Consider the following 12,472-nt stretch of genomic DNA (forward strand, 5'->3'; position numbering starts at 1 on the left):
GTCTTCTTCCTGAGTTATTTGGGGTTATTTTGTATTCCACCCTACACAAACCCACAAAGAAGAGACTAGACCGCAGAAATGGTGGCGAATCACTTCAGAAACAATAAACATTGGGTTAAAGTTGCGGGAAAGTTGCGGTGTTTTGGACAAAGTTGCAAAAAGCTGCGATTTTGTGGGGTTTGCTTGATTTTGCGTTAATAGCTGCGATCGCAACATTGCAAAATCCTGGAGGGTCTGATTACAGCTAGTCAACAGTGTAGCATTAGCTGGAAACAATGGGGTTAATTCTTTTTCTTGCATTAGCAACATTTCAAAATGTTTTAGGTCATAAATATTGTAGCACTTGAATCAAATTACATCTTAATGAGACCATAACAGGAAATGCTCCCCTCCCAGCTGATGCTGCTTTTTAAACTCTTATATAGAGCTCCATGTTTAAAATATTAATGCCTCATTTGTTGTTTTGTGAAATCATAATCAGCTCATTTAAATTTGATAACCAGCTGCCGTTTCAGTGTTCGTACCGCTGCGGCTGAGTCCTGGTCCTTCGGCCTTCACCTTGCTGGCGTCGTGAGAAGGATCCACTTTGATTCTGATGGGCGTCATCGGTATGGCCTAAAAGAAACAAAAAAGCCTTTTGTTATAAAACGGGACGCGTTTGTTTTACTCCGATTTGTGATGCATGATTTGAACCTACATGGTCAGCAAACAGAACCATGATGGTGTAGCTGCCGGCTCCGGGAGGAGTGTATTTGACAGTAAACGTGTCGTTGTCGTTCCTGATGATGTCAAAGTCAATATCGGCCTCGGCAGGTCCCACCACACCGGGGGCGCACTTGATTCCTATGCTGATGTCCCCTGAGGACAAAAGGACGATATTAAAAACACTTTTTGCCAGTTTTTACTCCAAACTCCCAGTTTAGTGCCCTGAGCCTGATTGTGAAGACTTCATTTTGTATTTGTATTCAGAGGAGATAACTTGGACTAATAGATTTTTCCCAGACCTCATTTCATCATGAAATTAATTTCAGTTAATCTGACAGAAGCCAATTCACAGTAAAGGATTTCCCTTGATTTTCATCTTAAACTAAGTTTGTATGAGCCTCAGTTACACTTTGTGAAATCTGTAGACGTTACCGCCCGTTAAACTCGGACCATCAGATGGCTCCTGGGCCTTTATTATAGGAGGAGGCCATTTTGGGGGACAAAGCGTTACCTTGACCGGCCTCGGCGCAGTCAACGGTGAAGTACGTTGGCTCGAACGCCTTCAGGCCAGTCTTGGCTACTCCGGGTCCAGACACCTTCACTTTGTTCGGATGGCAGCCTGCGCCGATATTCATCTGTGGTGAAAACGCAACGGCTCAAAGACTCTGCAACAAAAGGAGACAAAAACCAGCAAAATAAAAACCACCAGTTTGTGTTTACCCACCCTGAACGGGCTGTCGGGGATGTTGACTCCTCCCCAGGACACCATGACGGTGTGCTTCACTGGTTTACGTGGGGTGTAGGTACAGGTGTACGTGCCGTTGCCGTTATCTTTGACCTGAACCTCCACGGGAGTTCCTTCTCCATCCTGCACAGAAAATATGTCCGATTGGCTTAAACGTCTCCAACAAGGGAGAGAAATCGAAGATTGAAGGCTCAAAATGATCGAGATCCTTCAACAGAGTCCATTTTCAGATTTGAGACCCTAACCGTAACCCTTCTTACACCAATACAGATCTGAGTTTGGAGGTTTTTCATGAGAAACTGCTTTGGAAACAACAAAAAACAGACTGAGCTAAAATGGAGAAAGTACCTGAGCCAAAATCTTCAGGGGAGCTTTTCCTCCTTGTTTGGCATCGACTGTGAACTCCGTGGGCTTCCCAACAGCCAGACCGCTGCTCTGAAGGCCTGGACCGTACGCCTTCACCTGAAACCAACCAATAAAAAGCTTTAAATCCTGAGCCGTCGTTCTGTTTTACAGCACGTTTCCTGGGTGTCGGAGTACCTTGTCAGGGTAGAAGTCCTTCCCCGGCGGGTTGACAATCTCAGCCATGAATGGCGAGTGCTGGATGTCCTCGCTGTTGCAGAGGACGTGGACGGCGTACTCGCCGGCCTCCGTTGGCCAGTAGCGCACGTCACACGACCCGTCGCCTTTGTCGTCGCATTCGATCTTCGCCTGAGATGGACCTTCCACAGAGAAACCTGAGCGGACCCAAAACGTGCAGCAGAGTACGTCAAAAACTGATCGTTGCCAGACTTTCTGCGTTCATTTCCAGCAGTTCCAGCATACCCAGTGTACCGACGTTATCGCCGACGGCTTCCACCACGAAGTCGGCAGATTTACCAACGACGCCGCCCTCCAGTCCAGGACCCCAGGCCCTCACCTTCTGCTGGCCAGCCTCAGCACCGATCTTTACCTCAATGGGACTAAATCAAAGAAAAGGGGTCGCTCAGACAGTAAACTCGGGCGTTACGGTTGCTGTGTTTGTTAGCGGACCAGCGTGTACCTGCGAGGGATGTGCTGCCCTCCCCAGGTGATGGTGATGCTGTACGTTCCAGGTGTGGTGGGGTAATAATCAAACTCGTACACGCCATCTCCGAGATCTTTCCTTTTACAGGGCTCCTCAATTCCCTCTGCAAAAACAGGGATTTTAGTGCTCCCATATTTAAACAAATCTATCTTAACCCAGAAAAATTAGCTTCAGGCAAATAAATGATGAGCTGCTGATGCATCCTTCAGCAAACATCAGCACTCAAATAGAAATTTGATCCTCTGTTTGCAGAAATAAACCAGCTATCTGAACTCACTGGGGCCCTTGATGGAGACTTTGAGCTCTCCGGTGCCGGCTCCTTTTGTGTAAACCTTGAAGTCGGCCGTCTCCTTCACCCTCAGGCCTTTGGGCTGCAGGCCGCGGCCCTTTGCTCTGCACAGGCTGGGGTTGCACGCTGCGGACACGGGACGAGACGGTTAACAGCCGAGCTGGAAGGTTTTAGTTTTATAAATGCATGCAAGTCGTCAGTGAAAAACTCAAACCATCACAAAACCAGACCTGGAAAGTCTTCCAGTCTAATCTCTCCTTCCTCAAACCTTCTGGTGCCGCTTGTATTTATCTTACCCCACAGAATAATCTACAGACCCCACAGCGAAGGAAATGTGCAACTTTCCTCACACAGGAAGTAGAGTATTACTCTTATCTCCTGAATAAATGGGTAAAAAAAGGAGCTGCTGAGTCACAGCCGAACTGCCTGCAGGAACCAACTAAAACCCAGAAGAAACCACAAGATATTTTCCAGGAAGGTGACTCAGAAGACGTCATTACCAGAATCTGCTTGTGGTAAAAGTTTATTTTAATAAAAAGATTGGTCTGATAAACTGAAAGAAGAGCTAAACTCAAACAAACTACTCATTTTGATTGATATTCAGAAATAAAAGTGATTTTGAGTCATGCAGGTTGTGGTAATTTTAGTGCAAGAATAGAAGAAGTTTCATATTTTATCCAAAAGTCATCTTCTGTTCTGTTAGTGGGTTGTTTTTTTTATTTTTAAAAGATAAAACTATAACGAAAAAAATATATGGAAAGCCTGAAGGAGTCTCCAAACTCCTCAGAAGCAAAATATATAGAGATGAGGTAGATCAAGACTTTTGCACGGTGCTAAAAATAAATAAAATCATTTATTGAAGCTTAATGCAAACCTTTGTTTTAAAAATTTTCTAAACATGTATTTGCAGCATTTGTACTACTTCCTGTAAATTCTGTTCTATATTTTATCACTGCTTTTATCTAAATTACAGGTTTAATCTTTAAATTTACCATTCTGGATATGGTTTTTCTTTCTTATATTTGTTAATTTCATATTTAACTTTTGATGTTACCACTTTTCAGGGTCACTAAGAATAAGAAAAAAAGCTTTTGGTTGGTTCTGAGTCTCAAAATTAAAAAAGAAATATTGAAATCCTGTTTAATCCAAATGAAAAACTCTAAACTATTTGTTTTTTTATTACTGTTGTAGCTGAAGGTTTACTCTGTAAACTAAAAATGTTTTTATTTTGTAAATTAGCTTGAAGTGCTTCAATCATATCAGTGAAACACAGAACTTCCTTCAGTCCTTCACAATAAGAGTCTCAAACCTCTACACTGATGACCTTAAAACCATCTGAAGTTTATTTTAAACTTATTCTGGTAAACTGCAGATGTAAGAATTTCTTTAAAAACTTGAAATAAAGTCACTGGCGACTGTTGGTCTTTACACCAAAAATGATTTGTTTTAATTCCTTTTATTCTCAAAAGAACAGTTTGAGATCATCTTTTCTTTTAACTTTATTTTTAAAATAATATGTTTGAGTGGCTTTAATATGCTGTCGTATTCTGACTCTATTCTCGTTAATTTTCTGTTGCCATCAGGGGATGAATAAAGGATCTTTAACATTATTATTTTAAAAAAAGGTAATTTTTTTCTGTAGTTACAATTCTCGGTAAACTGAGTCACTAAAAATTTAACACCCCCCCCCCCCCCCAAAGTGAGCTGGAAAACAAGAGGCGTCAGTTTCCCCCCCAATTAAAACTGCAAAACACCAGAGGACGTCTCGGAGAAAACATTTCTAATGATTGTTTATGGAATTTATTCACCAATCCAGACAAATCCTAATAAGGAGACAAACTGAAGACGTTTGATTCATTTTAAAATTTACGGTCTTCCGGGCAGCCGACGCAGCATGAACAAGTCTAAACAGGGAAAATTAGTCACAAGTAAGGAATCCAATTAAGAAAAAAAAAAACAAAAAACAGCAATCCAGGGTTAGATAAGTCCGTTAAAAACGTCCATGATCACAGAGCACAGCTACTCATGCATACAGACTGACACACAGCGGATACCCCAGAGAGACGCCAGGAAACAGGAAATGACAGCAGAGGGAAGAGGCCGTTCCCGAGAGCGGACAGATGCCAACAGGCCTCTATCAGAGAGAAGACGAGGAAAAAAAACAGCCAGTACGGAGGGAAAACAGCACAATTAGACAAGTAAAACAGACAAATTACTGTCAAAAGTCTCAGATTTCCATTGATCTGCTGCTGCAGAACGGTTACCTTCTCCAACGACGACCGTGAAGGGGCTCTTGCTGATCTGACCTCCAGCGAAGGTGATGAAGATGGTGTGCTGGCCCTCCTGAGTGGGTTTGTAGGTGCAGCGGTAGCTGCTGTTGCCTTTGTCCTCGATGGTGCACGGGACGGTGTTCTTCTTGCCGGCAGGGTCCATGATCACCACCTCGACCTCACCGACACCGGCGCCTAAAAAAAATGCAAACATTTACGCTCAGACTTGAATAAACGGCAAACAGAACACCTTTTCTTTACGTTACCTGCTGTGTAGACGTCAAAGTAGGTGGATTTGTTGGCGATGTTTCCTGAGGGCTCCAGACCGGGACCCTGGGCCGTGGCCTTGCTGGAGTCTCCCTGAGCCATGCCGATGTCCACCTCAAAGGGGCTCTTAGAAATGTGCTGCCCCGCAAACAACACAGTCACCTGCAAAACAAAAAGGACCTTAAAGATCTGCAGTAATCCTGCAGCCCCAAGATGGCTTCAATGGTCCGTTTCAGCACGTTCAGCTCACCTTGTGCATGCCGGTCACTTTCGGGACGTAAAAAACGGAGTAGGTCCGATTCTTGTCATTGTTGGCCGTCACTTTAGCCTGGAGGAAAAAAATGCACAAAAAGTTAAACAAGTGAGTATTTCACAAAGCATTAAAAAGGTCTGAGAAACTGTCAAACCTCCTCTCTGTGTCCTGCAGGGTCCTCCACATAAACCAGAACCTCTCCCATCCCGGCACTGATGGTCTCAACGGTAAACTGAGCCTTCTTCATCACAACATTTCCAACGGGCTCAATGCCTTCAGAGAGGAGAAACGAGGTATTTTACAATATATCCAAACATCGTAAGGTCGTATGCATCAAGAGGCAACCAAAAAATCCCTCTGGTCCTAATCGGGTTTTAAAATCGGACCTCAAACGAGCAACATGACATTACACTGAGGCCTTCTTTATTTAAGAAAAGTTAAAAACTGCAGAACTATTTAGACCCTCCTTCAGCAGCAGAAACTCTCAGTAGTGGTTTCCTGCAGGACTGAGTCTCTCAGATTGTTGGGGAGTATGAAAACAGACCGGCTGTGTACCTGGCCCGTAGGCGCGGGCCTTCTTGGGGTTGAGTTTGGGTCGGAGAGGCGCCCCGGGCTTCAGTTTCGCCTTGGGGAACTGGGACAGGTAGGTCATGACGGAGTGTTCGTCCACATTGGGGTCCACGATCTCTTCAGGGGTTATCACCTGCAAAACAGACAAAAAGAAATGTTTTTTTTTTTTCCTTCGTTTGTCTCCAAAACAAAGATGACCCAGATGTGCAGCCCGGAGCAGGGGTTGACAGGTTGCCGTGGAAACCGTTACCCACAGAGAGTAAATCAGGTAGTGATCAAAACAACCTCTGCTCAGAAAGCACCTGAATCAGATTTGCATGCAAACCATCTGCAGCAACTCATACAGACACTGGCAGTCTGGGTTTACAAACCCACAGAGACGTTTCTGAGCAGAGGCAGAGAAGACGGAAACGGCGGCGACCACAGATCCAACAGTCGGCACGCGATGCTGTGCCAGCCGCGCCGACGACTGTCAGACAGCGTGACAAGACCGAGAAACGACTCCACATTTAACCTGAACAAAAGCAGGTTTAATGCTGGAGTTCTGACATTATTACACCAAATGTTACCAACCTTTTAACAAACACTTAAATAAGGTCATTTATTCAACACCCATATTTGTTATAGTAGCTGCACAAAATGCAACAAAAGCATAAATTGATGTACAAAAAAAACCTGATAAGGATCTTGCGTCACCCGTTCATAACTACAGAATAAACCCATAAAACCTCACTTGCATAACAAAAAGGTGGCGTTCAAAGTCAGAACTGGCATTATTTTATATTTTTTAAAGATATTTCATGAAAAAACGATTAAGACTTTTAAATGCATTGATCCTCATCATCTGTAGTAAATTATATTGAAATAAATTCAAAGATGAGGTTAAAAATAAAAAATAAAATTATAAATAGCAACTTTTGCCCCAAACTGAACAGATTGAGGTTTAATTCTCTTAACAGAGGCTACCAAAATAAAACAAGAAGCTTTTTATGAAGTTCTAAAACCAGAAAATGTAAAACTAAAGACCTAGAATCCTTGCAGGAATGCATATCGCCCGCCGCTGTTAACGCAGGAGTTTCATCTTGAATCACGTCGACACCAAAGGTAAGTCAGTCGTAGAGGTGCAGCCAACGACTTCTTTGAGAATTTCGTTAAAATCATTCCCGTGGTTAACGAGATATTTTGCTAACAGACAGACAATGACATGATAAAGATACTGACACTGAATGTTTTCATTTGATGTCATTAATCAGTGAAATTAATTCAGTTTTATATGAAAAATCGTGCCGTTTTCTGCAGGATTAATGGTTATTTTTACCTGAGGGATGCCCAGCCAGTCGTCCGCCTGCTGCATGGCCTCACGGGCGTTATCCACCGGTTTGGTCTGATCCCACTGGTCCCAGTCAGGACAGAGACCTACAGGAAAAACAAAAAAAAGCAGGTCTTTAACAAATTTATGCATTTCCTACAAGGATAAAATTATATTTGTCACTTTAAAATATTAATAGCTGCATTTATAAGAGCTTTTAATCCCTTAAAACCAGCATAAATCACTGTTTTCCAGGTTTGAAGCAATGAAAAGATTTTTTCAGGTTAAACAGGTCGACAGGTTTTCTGTTGAATTAAAAACGTTTGCAAACATGCATCAATCAGTTCACCCAAACTTTAAACTTTATGACGTTTGGCTTGTAAAAAAAAAAAAGGGAGAATTTAGGACACGGTTTGTGTGTTTAAGGCGAGTCTGCAGCAGAAATGACGTGAGGTCGTATAAAGTTTCCATCTGTAAACCAATCTGCCCATCAGATCATCCAGAGGGATGACACGTCACTTTGACTCGACTGGATTAAATTACACATTTATTACAAGCTCTCATGTCTTAAAGGGGGAGGGTTTGTATGACAGATCTATAGTTTTCCAGAGATAAACAGAGCTGGAGTCTTATCTTTGCCTCGAGGCTGTTTGGGATCCACGGGTATGTCAAACATCCGGAGAATGTAACAGCAAACCTGCCCTCGTCTCACCTGCAGCCCTCCTTCACTGCCCTCAGTTTACCAGCACCAGAACGGGAAGGATCCGCTTCATAGCTAATCTGGAGTTCTGCAATTTTAACCAATTTGTCTTGTATTTAGCAGCTAAACTTGTGAAGAACTGGCTGCATGGTTGGAGATAGAATTATTAATCATCTTATGTATGCTGATGACTTGGTGGTTTTTAGTCCAAGCTCAGCTGGTCCAGAATGCATATGGTGAGCTACATGAGATCATATTCAATCCGTCAAAAAGTCTCATTTTGATTTGTCGCACTAACGAGGACACAAATAGGGCATTTCCAAATTTTAAGCTGTCTGGGATTTTATTGAATGTCTCGAATTAAGTAAAATATCTTGGTCATGTGTTGACATTCTGTCTGATGAGGACATTTACCGCCAGGTTGGAATGATATATGCTCAGGAAAATATCCTTGTTCGTAAGTTTGGATTCTGTTCTGATGAAGTGAAACTGAACTTGTTTAGATCATATTGCACGTCACTGTTTACGGCACATTTGTGGTGCAATTTAAAAAAAAAAAAAGCCAGTCTTCATAGATTGAAGGTGGTTTATAATGATGCAATAAGACTTGTTAAAAAAGCCCAGATGGACCAGCGCCAGTGAACTGTTTGTATCTGCTCGTGTCAGCACTTTGATGGCTGTTTTAAGAAAGTTTATGTATAAATTTGTCGTTTAAATGAGTCTAATAATAGAATATTGGTATGACTGCCTCCTGAATGGTTAGGTACCTTTATTCTTTTATTGTATTTGTTATCTTTTTTTATGTAAATTGGACTCAGATTTTATTAGACTCAATCTATAATATGCATCCTCAGTTTTTCCTCAGACTCCCATCCCTGATAACACTTATTCCTGCTTGAATGACCCGTCTCCCACCCACCCGAGGACCCAAAGGTCACCTGGAGCGCAGCTGTCCACCAGGGCCCCCAGGGCGCGGCCGGTCTGCCAGTCCCGGTTGAAGTTGGTGATGGGAAGCTCGGGCAGTTTGTTCTGGATCCATCCCAGCAGCCTCTGCTTGGGGGTCTTCTGCTTGCCGTCGTCCGCCTCCTCCTCCTCGTCCCACATGGGCATGGAGATGGAGTAATGCAGGATCAGGGTCCAGATCAGACCCAGGATCAGCTTCAGGTTCCCATCCACGATGGCTTTAGAGTCTAAAAGACCAAGAGAAGAGTAGATTTTAGAACGGTTTACAAGATAAAAGTACTAAAAGATTTAAGATCTTCGAACGCCATCAGAGAATGTATGCAGACATTTTTAGGGAGGAGCTGGATGCTCGTCAAGATATCTGCCTGGATGTTTACATTCGGAAGAGATAGCAGCAGTTTATAATTCTTTGTTTTTAACAAACAGATTTCAGTTTGATCGCTGGTTCAGGTAAAACATCTCCGGTGGAGTTTGGATTCAACCGTTGGATATCACTTCCAGATCAAACTAAACTCAGGCGGAAAGGGCCATTGTTTGTTGTATGGCGTTCCCCAGGGTTCGAATCCTGGCTCATTACAATTCATCCAATCTCATTTACGTCCAAAACCACATTAAAAATCATGTCACAATACCCCAAATCTTAATTTAATTTAATTTAGTTTAATGTGTTTTGTATAACTTAATCAAATTTAGAATCATTAGGTTTTTTTTAAATCTTAAAAATGTTATTTTGGTTTATTTTGCAATGCAATAAAAAGTAAAAATGCCAGTTTCTAAAGCCGCTTCACAAATTAAATGAAATCCCAAACTTGCGATCCGTAGGTGCTCAGTGCATGTGTCGGGGAGGACTGTCGGCTACTACCACACCAGATTAAAGCTCGATATCTGCGAAACTGCCCGAGTCAGCCATTGTTGCGTTTGCTACGTGGCGGCCATCTTGAGCTGGGTTGACTCCAAGAGTTCATGGTTAATTTAATTAAAATCTTTGTATTTCTATCCTCTCTATCCTCGTTAGGACATCGACTTCCATTCATTTCTGAAGTTTAACACCGACCCCAAACCTAACCATTACCAGTAAATGCCTAACCCCACCTTCGCCCTGAAGCCCAACCCAGACATGTTTCACTGCATCAGGACCAGGCTTTGGTCCCCCATAAGGACTACCAGTCCTGACAGGGTAGAAAAAGGTAACAAAAACCAGGCGCACGCAGTTACAGGATCACCCGTCCTCCGTGGCGTCAGGCAATAAGTCAGAGTAACTTTATTACTACATGCTGTAGGAGGAGGAACGAAAAACCATTCAGACCGTTGGGGGATTTTAATGCTTACCACAACACAACAGTTGAAAGAAAGACAAATTTCAATATCTCGGTACACATTTGGGCTCAAGCGCCACATCAACCCACTCTAACAGGATGACAGAACGGCACATTTGGTTCAACGTGTGGTTCTGAGGACTTCCTTTCAAGTCTCAACACCACAGCCGGCTCCGAGCAGAGGAGAAAGTGATGCAGATCGAAGCTCGTCTGGGCATGACTCACGCCGCCCTGCGTAAAAACCCTGAAGTGAGCGCACACGTTGCAAAAGAAGCTGTTGACTGAGGCGCCAATTGCAGAAGTCCAGCCTCGAGGAAAGGGTGGAGCAATGTGTCAAAGTGTCCTCTAGCTGATTAAAACATAGCTGAACGAGGGGGGGGGGTTGGACTGAAGTTTGCACATTTTTGATAGCCTTAAGCACAAACTTTACTTCATCTTGAAACAAGAAATTCACCATGCATAAAACACCACTTATGCTCCAGTTTGTGACAGTTTATGGTTTGCTTCTTGTCCTATAAAAAAATCCTGCAAAAAACATTAAATGTGCAGCTCAGTAAAAACACTGGGTTTGACTTTTAGTAGCCATACATCGTACAGAAAAGGTCAAATTAGCAAAAAAAGAGAGATTGACATATAAATGGTGGGATTTTGGTGAATTAAGAGATAAAACTCTACAGCTCAGATGAACATTAAAGTAAAACCAAAGTTTAAATCAGGTCACAGACGACTTTACATTTCTGAACTGTTTTAAAACTGTAGTTTGATTGTTTTTTTTGGAAGATTTTACCTAGGAATGGTCAACTTCTGAGCCATCTAAGCTTCCCAAACTCTTACACCCACAAGCTTTTTACCTTTACACCACAAAATGTAAACATTTGTCTCCTTTCACTCGGTGTCTCTCGCCGCTTCGCGACTTAGTTTTCTCCCAACCCCACCCTCCCAAATTCCAGAGTGCACATATTTTTGATCTCTGCTCTTTTTATGCATCAAAACATTGGGATTTTGTCAGCTTGGAAATGGACTTTATAGAAGAAAGTTGGTGAAACTCTGACATTCACCAACGGAGTCGTTTCTGCACCAACTGTTGTCCAAGTTTGAATAATTGTTAGTAGCAGTTTACTGATAACGTCTCATTTCCTTAAGCGTTGTTTTATAAGAGCTGAGGCTGCGTTTAGGGGTGCTGGGGCTCCTGAAATGATTTCAGGTTTGCTTGTTTGGCCAGGAACCACAACAGGAGCTTTGGGGGGGGGGATGAGGTCTGTTTGAACGAGGAGCTAAAATCCTGCAGCAGGGCGGTGAAATTTGATGCACGGTGCAACTGAGTAGCAAGCCAGTGAGAAAAGCTACAAAAAAACCAAAGCAAATGTAATGCAGACCTATAAAAGGATAGTTTTTGAAAGATTCGGTTTGCCAACATGTCCCAGTTCGGTCTGGGACGGCTCCCAGTTGGGTGCTCAAGTAAAGTTATTTTCCAAGGCTGTGATACATGTCATGTCAGCTGCTCACGGTGGAAAAAAAAAACAAAAAACACGGTCGGCAGGGTCAGACGATCCGCCGTTTAAAACGATCCATCTTCACGACAACATCAAGTCCACTTATGAATGGAAGCAGGAATCAGAGACAAGAAAATGATTGTGAAGGAGAGCCAGAAAAGGTTGCCTAAGGAGTTATAAATTCTCATGCGGCCTGATGGGAAGGTTGGAGTTGTGCGTCGCAGGTTGGTGCTTGCAGCAGGAATGCAGCAGGGGTGTGTTTCGTAGCAGAACCACAAAAACACCAGAAACAATAGATGAGGTCAAACTTCTAGCAACCTTGTTTTAAAACCGATCAACAGAAATTTAGGACATTTTAAAAGAGACCCTGAATGGTCTGGAACATTAACGCTCATTTTCTGATAATGCGTGCAGATGTTCACCTCCTCTGAAAGCCACTAAACATGCAAAGAATCTGGCAGCAATTCCAGCAGACCACAGGCCTGACGGAGCCCATATACGGACAAAGACTGCCAGGCACCCCCCC

General features: G+C 42.9%; 1 protein-coding gene across 6 annotated transcripts in view; it reads right to left on the reverse strand.

Annotated features, from left to right (window-relative positions):
* flna (filamin A, alpha (actin binding protein 280)) overlaps positions 1–12,472 on the reverse strand; it is a 45,407-nt gene that overhangs the window by 17,428 nt on the left and 15,507 nt on the right. For all 6 annotated transcript variants that reach the window (XM_017438379.3, XM_025011175.2, XM_025011178.2 and 3 more), the window contains 16 exons: positions 9,113–9,364; positions 7,484–7,581; positions 6,151–6,298; positions 5,750–5,868; positions 5,593–5,670; positions 5,342–5,504; positions 5,070–5,270; positions 2,794–2,931; positions 2,493–2,619; positions 2,276–2,412; positions 1,991–2,187; positions 1,799–1,912; positions 1,430–1,573; positions 1,217–1,340; positions 698–858; positions 525–615 (listed from right to left, as the gene is read on the reverse strand). In XM_017438379.3, the coding sequence (XP_017293868.1) occupies positions 525–615; positions 698–858; positions 1,217–1,340; positions 1,430–1,573; positions 1,799–1,912; positions 1,991–2,187; positions 2,276–2,412; positions 2,493–2,619; positions 2,794–2,931; positions 5,070–5,270; positions 5,342–5,504; positions 5,593–5,670; positions 5,750–5,868; positions 6,151–6,298; positions 7,484–7,581; positions 9,113–9,364 (2,292 nt within the window). The remainder of the gene's footprint in view (positions 1–524; positions 616–697; positions 859–1,216; positions 1,341–1,429; positions 1,574–1,798; positions 1,913–1,990; positions 2,188–2,275; positions 2,413–2,492; positions 2,620–2,793; positions 2,932–5,069; positions 5,271–5,341; positions 5,505–5,592; positions 5,671–5,749; positions 5,869–6,150; positions 6,299–7,483; positions 7,582–9,112; positions 9,365–12,472) is intronic.

The sequence above is a fragment of the Kryptolebias marmoratus genome, linkage group LG8, assembly GCF_001649575.2.
Source record: "Kryptolebias marmoratus isolate JLee-2015 linkage group LG8, ASM164957v2, whole genome shotgun sequence".
Taxonomy (NCBI): Eukaryota; Metazoa; Chordata; class Actinopteri; order Cyprinodontiformes; family Rivulidae; genus Kryptolebias; species Kryptolebias marmoratus.